Source organism: Hylobates moloch, unplaced genomic scaffold (assembly GCF_009828535.3).
Source record: "Hylobates moloch isolate HMO894 unplaced genomic scaffold, HMol_V3 SCAFFOLD_9, whole genome shotgun sequence".
In the NCBI taxonomy this organism is placed as follows: domain Eukaryota; kingdom Metazoa; phylum Chordata; class Mammalia; order Primates; family Hylobatidae; genus Hylobates; species Hylobates moloch.
In genome coordinates, this window is record NW_026652284.1 from 1,010,844 (window position 1) to 1,028,996 (window position 18,153).

Below are 18,153 nucleotides of genomic sequence, written 5' to 3' on the forward strand. Positions count from 1 at the left end.
GCAGCAGGATAAACAAAAGCATTTCAGACAGCCTGTCATACTCCCTGCTAATCAACAGAAAGGCCAGGTGCCTATGCTCCTAGCACTCTGGGACGCTGAGGCAGGACAATCTCAACTTGAGGCCAGGAAATTCAAGAGCAGCCCAACCAACATAGCAAGACCCAGACTCAACTAAAAAGATAAAGAATTAGCTAAGCATAGCCGGGCGCGGTGGCTGATGCCTGTAATCCCAGCACTTTATTTATTTTTATTTTTTTTTTTTGAGACAGAGTCTCGCTCTGTCGCCCAGGCTGGAGTGCAGTGGCGCGATCTCGGCTCACTGCAAGCTCCGCCTCCCGGGTTCACGCCATTCTCCTACCTCAGCCTCTCCGAGTAGCTGGGACTACAGGCGCCCACCACCACGCCCGGCTAATTTTTTGTATTTTTAGTAGAGATGGGGTTTCACCGTGGTCTCGATCTCCTGACCTCGTGATCCGCCCGCCTCGGCCTCCCAAAGTGCTGGGATTACAAGCGTGAGCCACCACACCCGGCCTAATCCCAGCACTTTAGGAGGCTGAGGCGGGCAGATCACGAGGTCAGGAGATCGAGACCATCCTGGCTAACATGGTGAAACCCTGTCTCTACTAAAAATTCAAAAAATTAGCCAGGCATGGTGGCGGCCACCTGTAGTCCCAGCTACTCAGGAGGCTGAGGCAGGAGAATGGCATGAACCTGGGAGGCGGAGCTTGCAGTGAGTGGAGATCACGCCACTGCACTCCAGCCTGGGTGACAGAGCAAGACTCCGCCTCAAAAAAAAAAAGAATTAGCCAAGCATGGTGGCATGTGCCTATAGTCCTAGCTATCCAGAAAGCTGAGGTGGGAGGATCACTTGAATCCAGGAATTGGAAGCTGCAGTAAGCTATGATCATACCACCACACTCCAGCCTGGGTGACAGAGACCCTGCCTCAAAAAAAAAAAAAAAGTCTGGAAGAAGCACATATCCCGAACGAAGGCGTGGGAGAGTCACCGTCTCTGCCTCTGTGGGGAGTGGACTCCTGCACTCTAACAGACTCACCCAGCTTGGGGGCAGGAGAGAACCCTGAGGTACCATCTAGCACCTGTGCGCCCCCAGGCACCAGGCCCCGGGCTTGGGCCTTTGCCTCTTCGATAGCGTGCTTTCTCTTTTCCACTTCACCCTCCAGGTGTGTGAGATCAACCTGCAAAAAGCCAGAAGGTGTCCATTCAGAACCAGGTGTTTCTGGCCAAACACAAATGCATACGTTACATGAAAAAATGCCGAAGAACCTTTTTCCGGGCATAAAGCTGCAAGATCTTTAAGCAGATTTCCTGAATTTCTTCTTCAGTTGCTCCAAACAAAAGAAACCAATGGGGACGATTGGGCAAAGGGATCTGTAAAAACAAACACCACCATCGTTACACTTTCCTCAACTTCACGGCCAGCAAGACTCAGGACAATAAAAAAAACAGCCTGTTAGTCACAAAAATGCTTTGGCCCAGATTAATTTGAAGAATAACACAGTAAAGTTTATATGGAGGCTGGAGAAAAAAAAAATCTGACTAGAATCTCTCCATAGTAGCAACACACTGACCTCCAGCGTCCGGGCAGCAAGATAAATGCAGGCACAGGCGATGCTCTCTGGCTGGAACCGCACGAAGACGTCGGTGCGAAGGCTGTCGTTCATGTAATTCCTGGAAACCAAACACAGGAAGAACTGCAATGCCCCACCCCGGGAAGCCAGCTCTTCCGCCTGCATTATCTAGAGAAAGTCTAGATAAATTTACTACTCCTCTAAGGAGTCTATTGCTAGGACTCAGAGGTAGACAGTCCTGTGAATCTCAAGAGTTAATGGAGAAATATTCTAGCTGCTTTTTCTAAATACAGGACAGGAAGGCACAGAAATTATTAGAAAAAAAAAGCTGGCTGAATGTCAGACAATACATGTTGCTATGAAAGAGAACCGACTTTAACTTTACTTTTCCCCTCAACCTTGGCCTGCTCTCATGCAAAGCACGATGCCTCAGAAAGAAAATGTCTACTGGAGTCACTAAAACGCTTTTGATTAAAGAAATCTAAATGCTCAAAATCCATAGTGCAGAGAAACATGCAAACTCAAATGAACTGGCTGAGCACAAAGCCGGTGCGGCTGCTGGGAGACAAGCCATCCTCTTGGGTTCCTCTTCCTCTTCCTCCAGGGCGCTGGCGGCAGGCCCCTTCTCTGCTGACCGAGCTGCAGCTTCCTTGAAGGAGTCCACTTGGAAGAGGGAAAAGCCCCTTGGGTGCAAGTTGGACGCGTGGGAGCATCGTGCGGAGGGAGGCTCCGCACCCAAGGGCAGGCCTCTTCTTGGGCTCATCAGAGCCGCTGCCAACTGTCCCATTTCAACAAGGAGTCTTAAAATGAACATTCATAGAATCAGAAGCAACACAATACTGAAGAAGCAACACAATACCGAGAAGCAACACAATACTGAACATTTCATCATAGTACATTCTTTAACTTTCATATTTAGAAGCTATAAATATACAAAAATTTACATTTTTTAAAAGTTAAAGCATTTAAAACCTGGCTACATTTTGAGCATTTCCTTTAGATCTCTAAGATTTAACAGACTACAACCAGGCCTTATACTAGCTTTATGAATACTGCAAAAACAGAAAGGGTAATTCCATGAGGACAGGTGAACTGGTTTTATATTTACTGCTCCTCACATACCCCAATAACGGTGAGCCTTGGAGAGGGGCTGCACCCGCAGACGAGGCGGGTCATGCGGGAATCTGACCCATGACCCTCCCCCAATATCTTTGTCCTAAATAAACCTTGGAGAAGGTAACATACAAACCCACTCAGAGATTTCTAAATGGTAAGTCCTACAGGTGCCTCTTGGAGGCACCTGGCTCTGGAAGCAGCTCCAGGCATCATGGGGGAATCTGTGTGGCGGCCATGTGGCCACACCCCCGATGCAAGCGTGCCAGTGCACAGCTCTAACACAGATACACTCAACAATCAGTAACCTTTCGGTGTCTAATCAGCAACTTTCAGTATTCAAGTAGTGATATTAATCCATGAACTTTAAATTCTTAAAAACAAATGAAATCTTGAGAACATATAAACTTATTGCTGTATTTGAAATGATACAATATTTTTTAAAGTATCCATGAAATAATTTAAAGATGCACACCTTTTACTAGAGCGTGTCACGCAAAGCTGCTGAAAAGAGCAACTTCAGGGCTTCTAGAAATCATGACATAACCCCACACTGACACAGCCAATTTGTCTCTTCAATTCTCACAGCTTTCCATATCATTTTTTTTTTAAGAGAAAGGTACTGCATCTTTATCATACAGGTACAGCAGTTTTAAAGGGACAAAAATCAAGTCAAGACAGTTATCAACTCTAATCAATACAATTACCAAAGCACGACAGAGGATTAACAAGAAGCACAATCGTCAGAGAACCACAGCAGGAGTCGGCCATGGCTATGCTATGTGCGTACCACCAGTCTAGAGCCAGCCTTCGGTGGAGAGCCTGCACTGGATTGGCTGAAGACGCCGCTGTCCCTGCACCAAAGCGCTTGGACAGCAGAGGAGAAGTCTTAGTCACTTACCCTCAGAGGCTACCCTTTGATTGAAAGAGTACAGAAAAGAAAAGTCAAAATAGGTTCTCTATTAAACATGTCATAGCACCAGACAATTCAGTCAGCAAAAATATGACCCTTACAGACTTAACTCCAAGGGAAAAAATTCACCAGAATCCCCAGAACCCCCCAATAATAAATTGCACTTTAGGGTTCCTTTCTAGCACATGCATTGCTAAAATCGGCCCCAGAACCTTCTCTGCCCTTCTCCCATGGGATGCAATGTCACTGGAGAAACAGACCAAGTCTGCACTAGCCTGTCCCTCTGCCTTCCCCGGGAAAAAGTCCCCCTGCGCCAAGTCAACAGCTCCCAGAGGAAGCCCACTGACGGCTCTCTTCAGGGTGGGGGACACAGGAAGTCCAGGCTTGCAGGGAGGGGATGGGCCACCTACCGTGACTGCGAGTGCCCATTTTGGGAGTCTGATTGGAATTTATACAGCAGAAGCACTGGGCACTCGGACAACTCCAGCCCACAACCAAGTCACTGGGCTGCCTACCCACTGCCCAAGTGCCTCAAGTCAACACATTCCTGCACTGCCCTTGCTGGTCTCATAAAACAAGGAAGCTCAACTCACCATGAGGTCTGGACCAGGTGTTGGTTACGCTCACACTCTAACACCTGAAGGTACATAACGATTATCTGGAAGATACGGGTCAGGCAGTTATTATCAAGAACCTTAAGAGCCCAGAATTCAGATCTTGTGGGTGTCCATGCAGCAAACAAGAGCCTCAAGCTAGATCCCAGGAGTGGCTCCTGGCCACACGTCTGGCGGACGGCTCGGCTGGAGGGAGCTTTGCAGATGCGCCTGCTGTCTGCCTTGGCAGCCAGGCAGGATGCATGCCCGTGAGCCCAGCCACACAACCCACGGCACAGGCCTCGTTCTTCACGGGGCCGGTTTCATTCTCGTCTTCAATGCCTTTCCACCAGTGAGGTTGGCCTGTCCTACACGTCTCTGTACCCCAGTTAACAACTCACCAAAACACAATATGAACGTACTTTCAATAAACAGAGAAGAACACTTCAGGCCGGGCACACTGGCTCATGCCTGTAATCCCAGCACTTTGGGAGGCTGAGGCGGGCAGATCACCTGAGGTCGGGAGTTCGAGACCAGCCTGACCAATATGGAGAAACCCAGTCTCCACTAAAAATACAAAATTAGTCGAGCATGGTGGTGGTGCATGCCTGTAATCCCAGGTATTCAGGAGAATCGCTTGAACCCAGGAGGTGGACGTTGCGTGAGCTGAGACTGTGCCATTACACTCCAGCCTGGACAACAGAGCAAGACTCCATCTCAAAAAAAAAAGCACTTCAATCTGTGGTGGGCAATTTATGGATAATTTGAACAGATGGCAGAAAGTCGAACAATCAAATGAGGGAACCCACCAATAAAAAGGAGATGGAACCAAAGATGGAAACAATTTTTTGGGAAAACAAGTGCTTTGTTTCCGTGTAACACAGAAGGCACCCACAACGCTGGGAGTGAGGGACAGTGTTGCGGCCATGGTCCTCAGTCAGTACATGCCGCAAAACTCGCCAGTCATTTCAGACTAAAGGGGCCAGAATTCCCCTAATTTCTCCATAAGAGGAAGTAAAGCTATCACTAAAGCAACTGTAGAAAATTAACTGTTGAGGCTGGGTGCAGTGGCTCATGCCTGTAATCTCAGCACCTTGGGAGGCTGAGGCGGGTGCATCACCTGAGATCAGGAGTTTGAGACCAGCCTGGCCAACATGACGAAACCCCATCTCTACTAAAGATACAAAAATTAGCCAGGCGTGGTGGCGCATGCCTGTAATCCCAGCTACTTGGGAGGCTGAGGCACAAGAATCACTTGAACCTGGGAGGCACAGGTTGCAGTGAGCCAAGATTGCACCACTGCATGCCAGCCTGCATGACACAGTAAGACTCTGTCTCAAAAAAAAAAAAAGGCCAGGCACGGTGGCTCATGCCTGTAATCCCAGCACTTTGGGAGGCCAAGGTGGGAGGATCACGAGGGCAAGAGATCAAGACCATTCTGACCAACATGGTGAAACCCCTTCTCTACTAAAAATACAAAAATCAGCTTGGCGTGGTGGCACGTGCCTGTAGTGCCAGCTACTCGGGAGGCTGAGGCAGGAGAATGGCTTGAACCTGGGAGGTAGAGGTTGTGCCTCCACTGCCAGTGCCACTGTGCCACTGCACTCCAGCCTGGCGACAGAGCGAAACTCCATCTCAAAAAAAAAGAAAAAAAAATAAAGAAAATTAACTGTTGAGAAAGGAAAACATAAACTAAAATTCAATTTTTATAAACTCATCACTATTTTTGAAAGCCCAAACTTAAATAATGCCATTTCCAAAACTCTTAAAAATGTGTTACTAAAATAAACAGCTGACACTAGAACAGGAATGCATCAGGAACTATTCTTGAGATTACAGATAGAAACTGGGAAGCCAAGTCAGAGATGCACTCAGTCTTCTTCAGAGCCTTCAACTGCACTGAGGTGGAGAGAGGCGGCCGGGCTGGAGCAGCGGCCTAGGCGGGCTCGCAGAGCAGGAGCCGCACACCCACCTTATGAGGATGCTTCACATGGACGCAGAAACCCAACTCTTTGAGAACTCGTCTTTCCGCCTTTATAATTTGGTTCTTTAAATTAACATAATCTTGATCCAGTAGTAGAGGCACGGGCTTCCTGCCAAAGAGAGAGCACAGGGTCTGCAACACAGTCGAGCAGAGCAAGGCTTCTGAGATCCCGTCATTACCTCCAACTATGAGCACCTAACGCAAACCCCACAACACAACATCACTACGAAGTCCACATCCTCTGATGAACAAAACTGCACACCGCTCCCTACAGCCCAGTGCCAACCTACTCATCCCTTCCCAAAGATCCTCCCTGCTTTTCCTTATAGATCAACAGCTTCTGGTGCACAAGCATAGACCGAACAAAGCAAGTTTTAGGATCTCGTGGCACAAATGCTAAAAGCACTTATGTGACTCACGATAGAAAGGTACATATTCACAGTTCAATAACCATAGAACCAGTGAAAGAACAATTATTTAAATACAGATGGGCTAGGTGCGGTGGCTCACACCTGTAATCCCAGCACTTTGGGAGGCGAGGCAGGCAAACTGCCTGAGCTCAGGAGTTCGAGACCAGTCTGACCAACATGGTGAAACCCTGTCTCTACTAAAAAAACGCAAAAATTAGCCGGGCATGGTGGCGGGTGCTTGTAAGCCCAGCTACTCAGGAGGCTGAGACAGGAGATTCACTTGAACCCAGGAGGCGGAGGTTTCAGTGAGCCGAGATCGCATCACTGCACTCCAGCCTGGGTGACAAGGTGAGACACAGTGAGAGTCCGTCTCCAAAAAAAAAAAAAAAAAAAGGGCCGGGTGCAGTGGCTCACACCTGTAACCCCAGCACTTTGGGAGGCCGATGAGGCCATGTTTTCTTTTTCTTTTTTTGAGATGGAGTCTCACTCTGTTGCCCAGGCTGGAGTGCAGTGGCGCAATCTTGGCTCACTATAACCTCCACCTCCCAGGTTCAAGCAATTCTCCTGCCTCAGCCTCCCAAGTAGCTGGGATTACAGGCATGCACCACAACGACCAGCTAATTTTGTATTTTTAGTAGAGATGGGGTTTCTTCATGTTGGTCAGGCTGGTCTCAAACTCCCGACCTCAGATGATCCACCCTCCTTGGCCTCCCAAAGTGCTGAGATTACAGGCGTGAGCCACCACACTCAGCAAGGCCTTTTTTTTTTTTTTGAGACAGTTTCACTTTTGTTGCCCAGGCTGGAGTGCAATGGCACAGTCTCAGCTCACTGCAACCTCTAATTGCCCGGTTCCAGCGATTCTCCTGCCTCACCCTCCCAAGTAGCTGGGATTACAGGCACCTGCAACCACACCTGGCTAATTTTTGTTGTTGTTGTTGTTGAGACAGAATCCTGCTCTGTCGCCCAGGCTGGAGTGCAGTGGCGCGATCTTGGCTCACTGCAAGCTCCGCCTCCCAGGTTCACGCCATTCTCCTGCCTCAGCCTCTTGAGTAGCTGAGACCACAGGCACCCGCCACCATGCCTGGCTAACTTTTTTGTATTTTTAGTAGACACAGGGTTTCACCGTGTTAGCCAAGATGGTCTCGATCTCCTGACCTCGTGATCCACCCGCCTCGGCCTCCCAAAGTGCTGGGATTACAGGCGTGAGCCACTGCGCCTGCCCGATTTTTGTGTTCTTAATAGGGACGGTGTTTCACCATGTTGGTTAGGCTGGTCTCGAACTCCTGACCTCAGGTGATCCACCTGCCTAGGCCTCCCGAAGTGCTGGGATTACAGGCCAGAGGCTGTGTTTTCTAAAGGACTTCCATTAACTTCAGGTGCATAAACCCTGGGCTAAAGTCGGAGGCAGCGGTTCTCTGCTGGAGAAATTTTACTATTCCAAGGCCACGAAGCAACATCAACAGACTTTTGGGTTTTTTTTGGAAACAGGGTCTCACTCTGTCGTCCAGGCTGGAGTGCAGTGGTGACATCACAGCTCACTGCAGCCTCAATTTCCTGGCCTCAAGCAAACTTCCTTTTTCAGTCTCCTAAGTGCTGAGATTACAGGTGTGAGCCACTACACCTGGTATGAGAGAATTTCTGGCTGTCACATCTAAGGTGGGGTACTCCTGTCATCCAGTGAGTCGAGACCAGGGATGTTGCTGAATCCTGCAACACACAGGAGAATCCCCTACAACTAAAGATTACCCAGCCAGATTCGGTGGCTGAAATCTGTAATCCCAGTGCTTTGGGAGGCTAAGGCCAGCAAATCCTTGGAGCCCAGGAATTTGAGACCAGCCTGGGCAACACAGCATGACCCCATTTCTACCAAATAAAAAATAAAAATTAGCTGGCATAGTTGGCGTGCTCCTATAGTCCCAGCTACTCAGGAGGCTGAGACAGGAAAAACTCTTGAGCCTAGGAGGTTGAGGCTGTAGTGAGCCATGATCGTACCACCACACTCCACCTTGGACAACAGGAAACCTGTCTCAGGAGGGAAAAAAAAAGATTATCCAGCCTGAATGTCTATAGTGCTGAGATTAAGACTCCCTGCTCTAGAGCGTTCAGAAACATGTGGGACAGAAGCAGCAACAGGGCCGTGCGCTGACATGGTAAAGCAGGAAGTCAGCCCCAGAGCGACCCGCCACAGTGCACTGTCCTCACTGGAGCCCCTGCCCTCACTGAACAGCATCTGCCGATGCCTCTGAGCAGGCCCTGTTCGTGGACCTTGAGAATGCGTTCATGAACATCCCACAGGTTTAGAACCTCAGGCCTGTACTGTGTCATACCAGCCATACTGTGGCTTAATCAGAAAAAAACAAAATAGACATCTATGATAGACTAGACAGCTCTGACCGACTCACTTTTTCTCTCTCAGCTGTCGAAGGCGGTGAAACACATTGATGACGTCCCGTATGCGTCTTGGGGCCTCTTCTATCTTGGAAGCCAGGTGGACACAGGCCATTGACACATGCTGAAGCGGAAGCATTGCAACACGCCCATGTTTGTCCCCAGCCACGGCGTCCTGACGGCCGCCATAGGCTTAAGGGCTATTCAGACCAAAAGGGAGGTGCATCCAGGGGAAAAAAAAGTCAAGAAACAGAACCCTCTGGCACAGAGCTCAGACTAGGGGGCAAATACTCACTCCCCTGAGTAACCAGGCAAAATAAACCGTTTTACCCTCAACATACTTCGCTGAGAATGAAGTGCAGGAGAAAGCCTTACCTCCATGGAGTGCTTCACGAAGGACTTGGTATAAAAGAACCGCTGGAACAACACCTGCCCGGTAGCCATGGCCACCTAGAGTAGAAAAAAGTTTCTGTATTTTCAAACGTACCATTCAAAGCCTTCGCGGCCAAAAGTAATAGAGTAAAGTGGGACTCCCCACGCAGAACCAAACACTGAAACGCTTCCCACGTCCACAAAGGCTCTTCGCGTCCCGCCGTATCGGGATCCAGCGCACTGGCGGGCAGGGAGGCCCCGTGACAGGGGCATGAGCTGGCTGGGGACTGGGGCAGGGGCTGGGGTTGGGGTCTGGGCGGGGGCGGTGCGGGCCCGACTCGCCACCAACAAAGGGCGGCTGCCGCCCCAGCGGTTACCTGGGCCCGAGGCTCGCGGCCGCGCCCTCACCTGCGGCAGGCGGAGCAGGATGCCGGCCGCCTGGATGAGCTCGCAGCCCACCACGCGGAGGTCGGTCTCTGTGTCGGTGTCGAGGCCGCTCGACATGGACGGCGTGAAACGGAGCTTGTCGTCAGGCAGGAGACAGTTCTCCAAGGTTATGAGCACCCCGGAATACAGCCTGTCCCCGATCAGCACCCCCTGCGACCCTGAGGGTGTGCCCCCAGATCCCGGGGTGCCGGCCGCTGCCGCGGGAGCTGCCGACCCTGCAGCCCCAGCCGCCGCCGCCGCCGCCGCCATTTTGTGCCGCCGACTCGCCTTCGGCGTCTTCCCGCAGGGCGGCTCCTCGCGAAGCTCCACGGCCGCCACCGCCCCGCCCCGTCGCGTGCCATTGGTTCGGCCCGCGACAAGCGCGACGCCGCCTAGCCGCAATTGGCTACGCAACTTGCCCGTCAGCAACGCGCCTAACGCCGACGCCAGAACCTGGCGCGGGTGGGGCGGGCTCGTTACCCAGGGGGCTCCGCGGTGCCGGCCGACCCGGAAGCATGTCTGTCCCTAGCGGAGGCGCCGGTGCCGTGCTGAGAGCGCCTGCCTGTGCCCCCCGAGCAGGGCTGGGACTCTTCCAAGATGTCCACGTTCGCACAGAGACCCCAGATCCCGGAAGCTCGCGTCTCGAAAGGCCTGTGGGTCAAGGGGGGCCATCTCGGTGGGATCTGGGGCGGGACGACCCCCACTGCTGACCCCTGGGCGCGGGGCAGGGTCAGAGGCTCCGCTCGGCCTCGCCCTGGATGAGACGCGCGTGCCCGGTGTCCCCCGGCCGCCGTCGGCGTCGCGTGTTCAGTCCTTATCGACTCCAGGCTTTGGGGATGCATATTAACGCCAGACTCCCGCAAAGTCTTGCCTTCAAAACTCAGTCCCTGGGGAGAGACGGGTGGAGGGATGACGGGAAACGTGGCTTCGACGTCCCTACAGAGCCTCTCCAGCGTGGGGAGGCCTAAGTACCTCAAGGTTAAGGCCCACGGAAGGAGTCGGGGGAGCGAGGCCCGGTGCTCTACGTGTGAAGAAGCTTGGACTGGACCCCACAAACGCTAGGGAGACGGTGAGGGGGTTCATGTGTTTGTAACGTTTTGACATCGCTGATCCTCCCGCAGGCGATCTCACGCCCTGCCCGTCTTGGGTTCACGGTTTTTCATCACCTGTGGCTGTCCTGCGGTCGACCACAGCTGTGCAGGAGGGATCTGTTGCTGCAGTTACCGGAACCATTGCCAGGACTAGTACCGGACCACGAGTGAGGATGTGGGGGAAGCCTCCGTGGGGCAGGGAACGGTGATGCAGGAGGAAGAGGGAAGGGCAGCAGAGGCCTGAATGTTTGCAGGTTTACACACTGAGCTGCCAGTGACTGCCCAGCTCAAACGGGCTCAAATTCAGAAGCCACCATTGCTCCTTACCCCCACCCCTAGGTCAGCTGTCCACTAGCTCTGCCATGATTTGATACTGCAGCTCAAACAGTGCCAACCAAGACCCACTCTCCTCACCGCCTGTTATGGGTAACACGGTATGGTTACAGCCTTACTCTTGTCCTCCTTCCCCAGGCTGGTAGCTCAGGGATGTCTGGTCTGAGTTACAGCTGCACGCTCTCCAGGAAAAAAGCAATTTCCTCTTCTCTGGAAACCTCACCACACAGCTGGTTTCTCATTAGTGCTGCTTGCCCATTCCCTGAGCTCTGACTGCCAGAGGAGTGGGAGGTTGGTGGTGCCTCCAGCCCATCAGGGGCAGGCCCTGGGACTGCCTGGGAACAGGACAATGGCACAAACCGAGTTAGTGATGGGAGCAACCCACAGTGCTCTGCCACATCCGTGTCTTCCTTCACTGACATGAAATGCAGAAAAGGCAGCTTTGCCACAGCACAGCAGCACGCACAGAATGTGGCCGCCCAGGGCTCTGTCCTTGACCCTGTGGTCCAGGACTGTTTACCAAGGGCTGCCAGGCACTGAGTGCCCCATGCACATGGCCAGACACTGCACTCATGGAGCGGAAAGGACAGTGAACGAGACTTGGTCCCTGGCCTCCAAAGGCTTAGGGCGTAGTGGCCGTCATCAAGCACAGTGACAAGGGCCAGGAGGGGGACCTCTTAGGAGACCATGCAGTGATGGTAGCCAGAAAGAATGAAGGCCTGCAGTGAGGATGGAGTGGTCAGTCTTAAGCCATCTCTAGCAAGTGGCCAGGACGCTGATTGTTCTGTGCAGGTTGGAGGTAAGTGGTGAGTCTGAGAAAAGGGCCAGAAAGACTCCCCAGCAACTGCTGGCAAAGGGTGAAGGGCATGTTCCCACAGGATGCAAGCCAGCTGCCTTTGGAGGGGAGATGGGCACTCAGTTTAGGCGCTCCTACGGCAGCGTCAGCAAGACAAGCAGGTTGCGGCAGGGGTCTGTGCATTGCTGTGTAAATGTAGGGGGCATCAGGAGGCAGACAGTGGCTGATAACCAGCGTCTCAAGAGCCTTACTGGGGCAGAAAGACCAGGGGAGAAGTGTGCATCACCCTTGGGGTTAAGGGACAGTTGTCTGTTAGGTGTTGCTTCCTGGAGATGGCTGAAAAGCCAGTCCAGCCTGCAGGGACCAGGCCACCACCCACCTGATGTGGGAGCATTTCCCCCCCGCTGGGCTGCTGAATCTGGGGGACATAGGGAAGCTGAGGCTGGTGTTCTGAGTGGTGGCAGAGCTGAGCCACAGGGGATGTCTGAGGTCAGCCCTGAGCAGAATGGAGTAGGGGCTCAGGGTGGGTCAGGGAACTGGAAAGTGGGCACTGTGCACGCAGCCCTTGAGGGGAGCCAGGGTGGGGATCCCCCACCGTGTACAGAAGGCAGCAGCCTTGGAAGCAGGATGCGCTCCTTAGTGTGCTCGCTTGATACCAGAAAATGACTCTAAAAACTGAAGACTGTTTGAGTTTCATTCACACAAAACACGGACTTCATCTGTGAGGCTCTGTCCCAGAGAGACGGGGCCTTCCCTCATGTCTGTTATTGGGATGTAGCTAAACAAAAGTACAAATCAAACAAACTGCAAATTACTCTGTATCTTTTCCTAATCAACACAGCAACAGTCCTCAGTGGTACTGCACCACTCTGGAAAAAATGCCTTCAGGTTCCTTCCCATCCCCCAAGGCAGCAGCAAATCCTTCCTGTCGCCTCCTATTGGCCAAGGCAGCCAAAGATTTAAAAGTCTTTGGTTCGTAGATGGCCAGATCCGCTAGGACTTTCCTGTTGAGCTCCACCTGGCACTGGGAAAAGAATGAATCAGAACCTGCAGTCAGTGTGAGACACACACTCTGGCTCTGCGTGGTCGCGGCGCTGGCTCAGGAAGAACCCAGCTGCACACTCGCCTGGGGGGAGGGAAGGCCTAGAAGAATACTATCTGGGTGGCACAGCAGAGGACTTCCAGGCAGGATACTGAAGGATAAATGTGGACAAGGGTGAGGGAGGCACCTGTGGAGTCTGCAGGCAGCCTAGAGTCCAGTCCAGATGTCAGCCCAGGGAACCAAACACCTTGTTCAGGGTCCTTGGTCACCACCCTGACTGAGCTGACTGCTGGCCTAGGGTAACCCTTTGAGCCAACTTGGAAGTGCCCACAAGAACCACGGAGGATTTCAGAAGCTAGTGAACAATGCCAGAGTTTAAGGAGCAGAAAAGAAGGGGGCCAGTCTCTGAGCATTAAACTCAGCTACCAAGGCCGGGCATGGTGTCTCACTTGTAATCCCAGCACTTTGGGAAGACAAGGCAGGCAGGTCACCTGAGGTCGGAAGTTCGAGACTAGTCTGACCAACATGGGGAAACCCCATCTGTACTAAAAAATACAAGAAAAAAAAACCACAAGGCCGAGCGCGGTGGCTCACGCCTGTAATCTGAGCACTTTGGGAGGCTGAGGCAGGCAGATCACCAGGTCAGGAGATCAAGACCATCCTGGCTAACATGGTAAAACCCTGTCTCTACCAAAAATACAAAAAAATTAGCTGGGCATGGTGGTGGTCACCTGTAGTCTCAGCTACTCAGGAGGCTGAGGCAGGAGAATGGTGTGAACCCGGGAGGCGGAGCTTGCAGTGAGCCAAGATTGCGCCACTGCACTCCAGTCTGAGCAACAGAGTGAGATTTAGGGTCTGGCTACCAAGGACAAAGTGGCCTAACTGTACTACCTGTGACCTGTATGCTTTGTGCGAAGTCTGTCTCCTTTCTTTTTTTTAAGACAGAGTCTCACTGTCGCCCAGGCTGGAGTGCAGTGGCACAATCTCAGCTCACTGCAAGCTCCGCCTCCTGGGTCCATGCCATTCTCCTGCTTCAGCCTCACAAGTAGCTGGGACTATAAGCGCCTGCCACCGCACCCGGCTAATTTTTTGTATTTTTAGTAGAGACGGGGTTTCACCGTGTTAGCCAGGATGGTCTTGCTCTCCTGACCTCGTGATCCACCCGCCTCAGCCTCCCAAAGTGCTGGGATTACAGGCGTGAGCCACCACGCCCGGCCAAGTCTGTCTCCTTTCTTAACAACAGTTCCCTGAGTAAAATGGGAAAGTCAAACCTCCTAAGCCTACCCTGAAGATCTTTGTAAAGCACCAAAGACTGCCTTCTGCAAAATGCCCACCCCTCAACCTTTTAGGAAATAATGTACACAAAAGCAGAGGGACGAGCATAATGACCAGATTCAGTATCACCAAGATTTTGCTACACTTGCATAAACCATCCATTCACTCCAAAACATTCCCCTTCCTTTCTGTAAGTTCCTATTTCACCTGCTGTCATCAGAAATCATTATTAAAACTTTTTGTTGTTGTTGAGACAGAGTCTCAAACTGTCCCCCAGGCTGGAGTACACTGGTGTCATCTCAGCTCACTGCAACTTCTGCTTTCTGGATTCAACCCAATCTCCTGCCTCAGCCTCCCGAGTAGAGCTAGGATTACAGGCGCATGCCACCACCACGCCTGGCTAATTTTGTATTTTTAATAGAGACAGGGTTTTACCACATTGGCCAGGCTGGTCTCGAACTCCTGACATCAGGTGATCAGCCCACCTCTGCCTCAAAGTACTGGGATTACAAGTTTGAGCCACAGCACCCAGCCTCATTGTTTAAACTTTAAATTAAACTTTGAAGTTAAAGTCAAGTTTTTCTACACTTTTTTTTGAGACAGAGTCTCACTCTGTCGCTCAGGCTGGAGTGCAGTGGCGTGAACTCGGCTGACAGCAGCCTCTGCCTCCCAAATTCAAGCGATTCTCCTGCCTTAGCCTCCTGAGTAGCTGGGACTAGAGGCGCCGGCCACCATGCCCGGCTAATTTTTCGTATTTTTAGTAGAGACAGGGTTTCACCTGTTAGCCAGGATGGCCTCGATATCCTGCCCTCATGATCTGCCCACCTCGGCCTTCCAAAGCGTTGGGATTACAGGTGTGAGCCACCATGCCTGGCCTCTTTTTTCTTAATGGGGAAACATCAGGACTTACATCCCAGAAACACGTGCCTTGTTTCCAATTCTGCTCTGCTGTCAACCAGTGTGGTAAGCTCCCAGACCTGCCAGAACCCCACACCAAGACAGAGTGCAGCTGGAGTGGCACCCCTCACCTCTGCTGCATGGACTGCTACCGGGCTGTGCCAGGTCTGATGGCAGGGTTTATTTATTTACTTTTAGAGATGGAGTCTTGCTCTGTTGCCCAGACTGGAGTGCAGTGGCGTGATCTTGGCTCACTGCAGCCTCCGCCTCCCAAATTCAAGCAATTCTGCCTGAGCCTCCAGAGTAGCTGGAATTCTAGGTGCCCGCCACCACACCTGCTAATTTTTGTATTTTTAGTAGAGACAGGCTTTCACCACGTTGACCAGGCTAGTCTCCATCTCCTGCCCACCTCAGCCTCCCAAAGTGCTGGGATCACAGGCGTGAGCCACCCTGCCCAGCCATGGCTTTCTTTACGCTTGTCAGACGGGGTCTTGCTCTCACCTAGGGTGGAATGCAGTGGTACCATCATAGCTCACCGCAGCTTCAAACTCCTGGGGTCTCAAAATGATCCTCCTGCTTCCGACTCCTCAGTAGCTGACACTACAGGTCTGTACCACCACACCCAGCTTTTTTTTGTAGAGAGTGGTCTCACTATGTTGCCCAGGCTGTTGCTGGCACTATTCCTAGGCACAGTCCCATCACTCATCCACATGGGAATTGTGACCTGCTCCGTTTCCAGCCTGGGCTGGTTCATCCCTCCTTAGGCAACGTGGTGGTCTCCTGCTCCCAAGAGGTCACCACATTGATACCAAACTTAACATGGACACCCCATCAGCATAGCAAACTACAGCCCAGAAGTCAGTCCCCAGGGATCCTCTGGCCTCAGCCTCCTGATTAGCTGGGACTACAGGAGGCACTGCACACCCCTCATGATGGTTTCTGCAGATGTCCAGAATTTCAGCGGGGCCCACATGCTTACCCATACCTTAACTAAATTGCCAATGAGCGCTGGATACTTCATTCCATGTTCCTGGCTAGCAGCTGTAATTCGATTAATCCAGAGCTGAAATAAGAAAACATGGAGATACTTAAAAATGACTTCTGGATCTTATGTCCCAGCAAAGCCTGTCGTTGATCTAAAGAATATTTTTCTAAAGGTAAATGGCAAAGTCAGTGAGCTATGATGGTCCCATCACACTCTGGCCTGAGCGAAATCAAGACCCTGTTTCAAAATTAAAATCAGCAAAAACCCGGCTGGGCGCGGTGGCTCACGCCTGTAATCCCAGCACTTTAGGAGGGCAAGGCAGGCAGATCATTTCAGATCAGGAGTTCGAGACCAGCATGGCCAACATGGCGGAACCCAGTCTCTATTAAAAATACAAAAATTAGCTTGGTGGCGCACACCTGCAGTCTCAGTTACTCGGGAGACTGGGGCGGGAAAATCGCTTGAACCCGGGAGGCGGAGGTTGCATTGAGCCTAGATCGCGCCATTGCACTCCCGCCTGGGCGACAGAGCGAGACTCCGTCTCAGGGTAAGAAAAAAAAAAGGGAGTACGTTAGATGCTAGGTTCATGAGGCTGAGGCGGGAGTGGTGAGGCGCAGTAATGAGGTGGCACGTGGACAGAGTGGAGGCGCCAGCCTCTCAGAAATGCGGGGGGTTCCGGGTGTGCAGAGCTTGCCAGCAGGCGTGGTCTCTTCGAGGAGCACTAGGGCAGCAGATAGTGGCCCTGAAAGGTGGGCAAGGGGCTGGGTTGACTTCAGCTGCCAGAGGGAAGGGAAGAAACCGGAGGGGAGATGAGAGCAGCAGCAACTAGGGCGGTGGCTGGCGACGCAGGGAGAGTGGCAAGGCGGCTCTGCAGTGGCACGGGCGAGGGGCTGGAGCAGGGGGTGACAGTGGGGGTGGCGGGAGAACGGACGTCCCACAGTCTGCCTGCGGGGCGACATAATTTGTCGGATTTTCGAAGCGAGGTATGAAAGGAAGAAAGCAAGGAGCTGAGAGTGGCCGGGCGGCTGCACACTCGCTGGGTCGCGGGGCAGAGACGCAGGGGCCGCGAGCGCGCTGGCCGGCGGGTGTCCCTGGTTCACGCTTACGGTCCTCATGTTCTTTTTCTTCAGGTATCGGGCTTTGGTGCATTTCACAAAGGCTCGAATCACGGTTCTGACCGCCAACCTGTAGCAGCGGTTTTTCCTCCCCCGGAAGTGCTGGGTCAGAAAACGGGAAACCAGGGTTGTCAGCGGGGCCCGCGCCGGCCGCCCCTTGGCCCGCGGGATCCCCCCGGGCGCCCAGTGCCCAGGCCGGGCGGCCGGCACTCACCCTGGCGTGCTTCAGCACCTCCTGGATCCGAAAGTAGCGATCGGTGACGCGATTCCGCAGCCAGAGCTGCGCAGTGAGGAAGACCATGGCGCCTGCGGGCCGGCGTCCCGGATACTCAACGCACGCACCGCGCCGCTGCCATCTTGCCCGGGTCGGAAATGGCGGTCACGAGCGCTTCCGGGTCAGCGCCTGCGATGACTTCCGGGGCGAAGGTCGCCTCCGTCAGCCCCCGGGTGCCCGGCTGCGCCCCTGAACTGTCGGTGGTGGCGCGTGTTGGGGAACGGATGTGGGGCCGCGGCGGGGACTGACAGGAGAACGAGGCCGCAGCGCCCGTGGTCATCCACGGACGATGGATAAACAGCAGCGCAGCGCGGGCGGTCCCGGAGCACGGCCCAGGCCGCAGCTGTGACTCCGAGGGCGCCGCGGCCGGGAAGCGCGGGCGCGGCGCGGGCGGGGAGGGCCAGGCCGCCCTCTAGGGCCACGAGGATATTCAGGAACCGAGGTGGAGATAGTCGTATCGCTGTGAAAGTGCCCGTTGCCTCTGAACCCTGCACTTTGTTACTTACTCATTTTGAGACGGGGTCTCGCCCGGTCGCCCTGGCTGGGGTGCAGCGGC

At 53.0% G+C, this 18,153-nt stretch overlaps 2 protein-coding genes across 7 annotated transcripts in view; both read right to left on the reverse strand.

Moving 5' to 3' along the window:
* CCNL2 (cyclin L2) overlaps positions 1-10,263 on the reverse strand; it is a 20,388-nt gene extending 10,125 nt beyond the window's left edge. For 2 of the 6 annotated variants that reach the window (XR_009214824.1, XM_032758596.2), the window contains exons 1-8: positions 9,772-10,252; positions 9,367-9,441; positions 9,006-9,115; positions 6,182-6,302; positions 4,210-4,274; positions 1,591-1,690; positions 1,286-1,390; positions 1,056-1,197 (exon numbers count right to left, since the gene is read on the reverse strand). Coding sequence is in view for 4 of the 6 variants with exons in the window: in XM_032758596.2 (XP_032614487.1) it covers positions 1,056-1,197; positions 1,286-1,390; positions 1,591-1,690; positions 4,210-4,274; positions 6,182-6,302; positions 9,006-9,115; positions 9,367-9,441; positions 9,772-10,059 (1,006 nt within the window). In the remaining 2 variants the exon portion in view is untranslated. The other 4 variants (XM_032758597.2, XR_004370789.2, XM_058443958.1 and 1 more) reach the window with 4 other exon arrangements.
* Positions 10,264-12,723: 2,460 nt separating this feature from the next.
* On the reverse strand, positions 12,724-17,710 carry MRPL20 (mitochondrial ribosomal protein L20). Its single transcript, XM_032758606.2, has 4 exons — positions 17,538-17,710; positions 17,315-17,425; positions 16,209-16,286; positions 12,724-13,033 (listed from the first exon to the last, which is right to left on the reverse strand). The coding sequence occupies exons 1-4, from the start codon at positions 17,622-17,624 to the stop codon at positions 12,860-12,862; spliced, it is 450 nt and encodes a 149-aa protein (XP_032614497.1). The 5' UTR covers positions 17,625-17,710; the 3' UTR covers positions 12,724-12,859.
* Between the last annotated feature and the right edge of the window lie 443 nt (positions 17,711-18,153).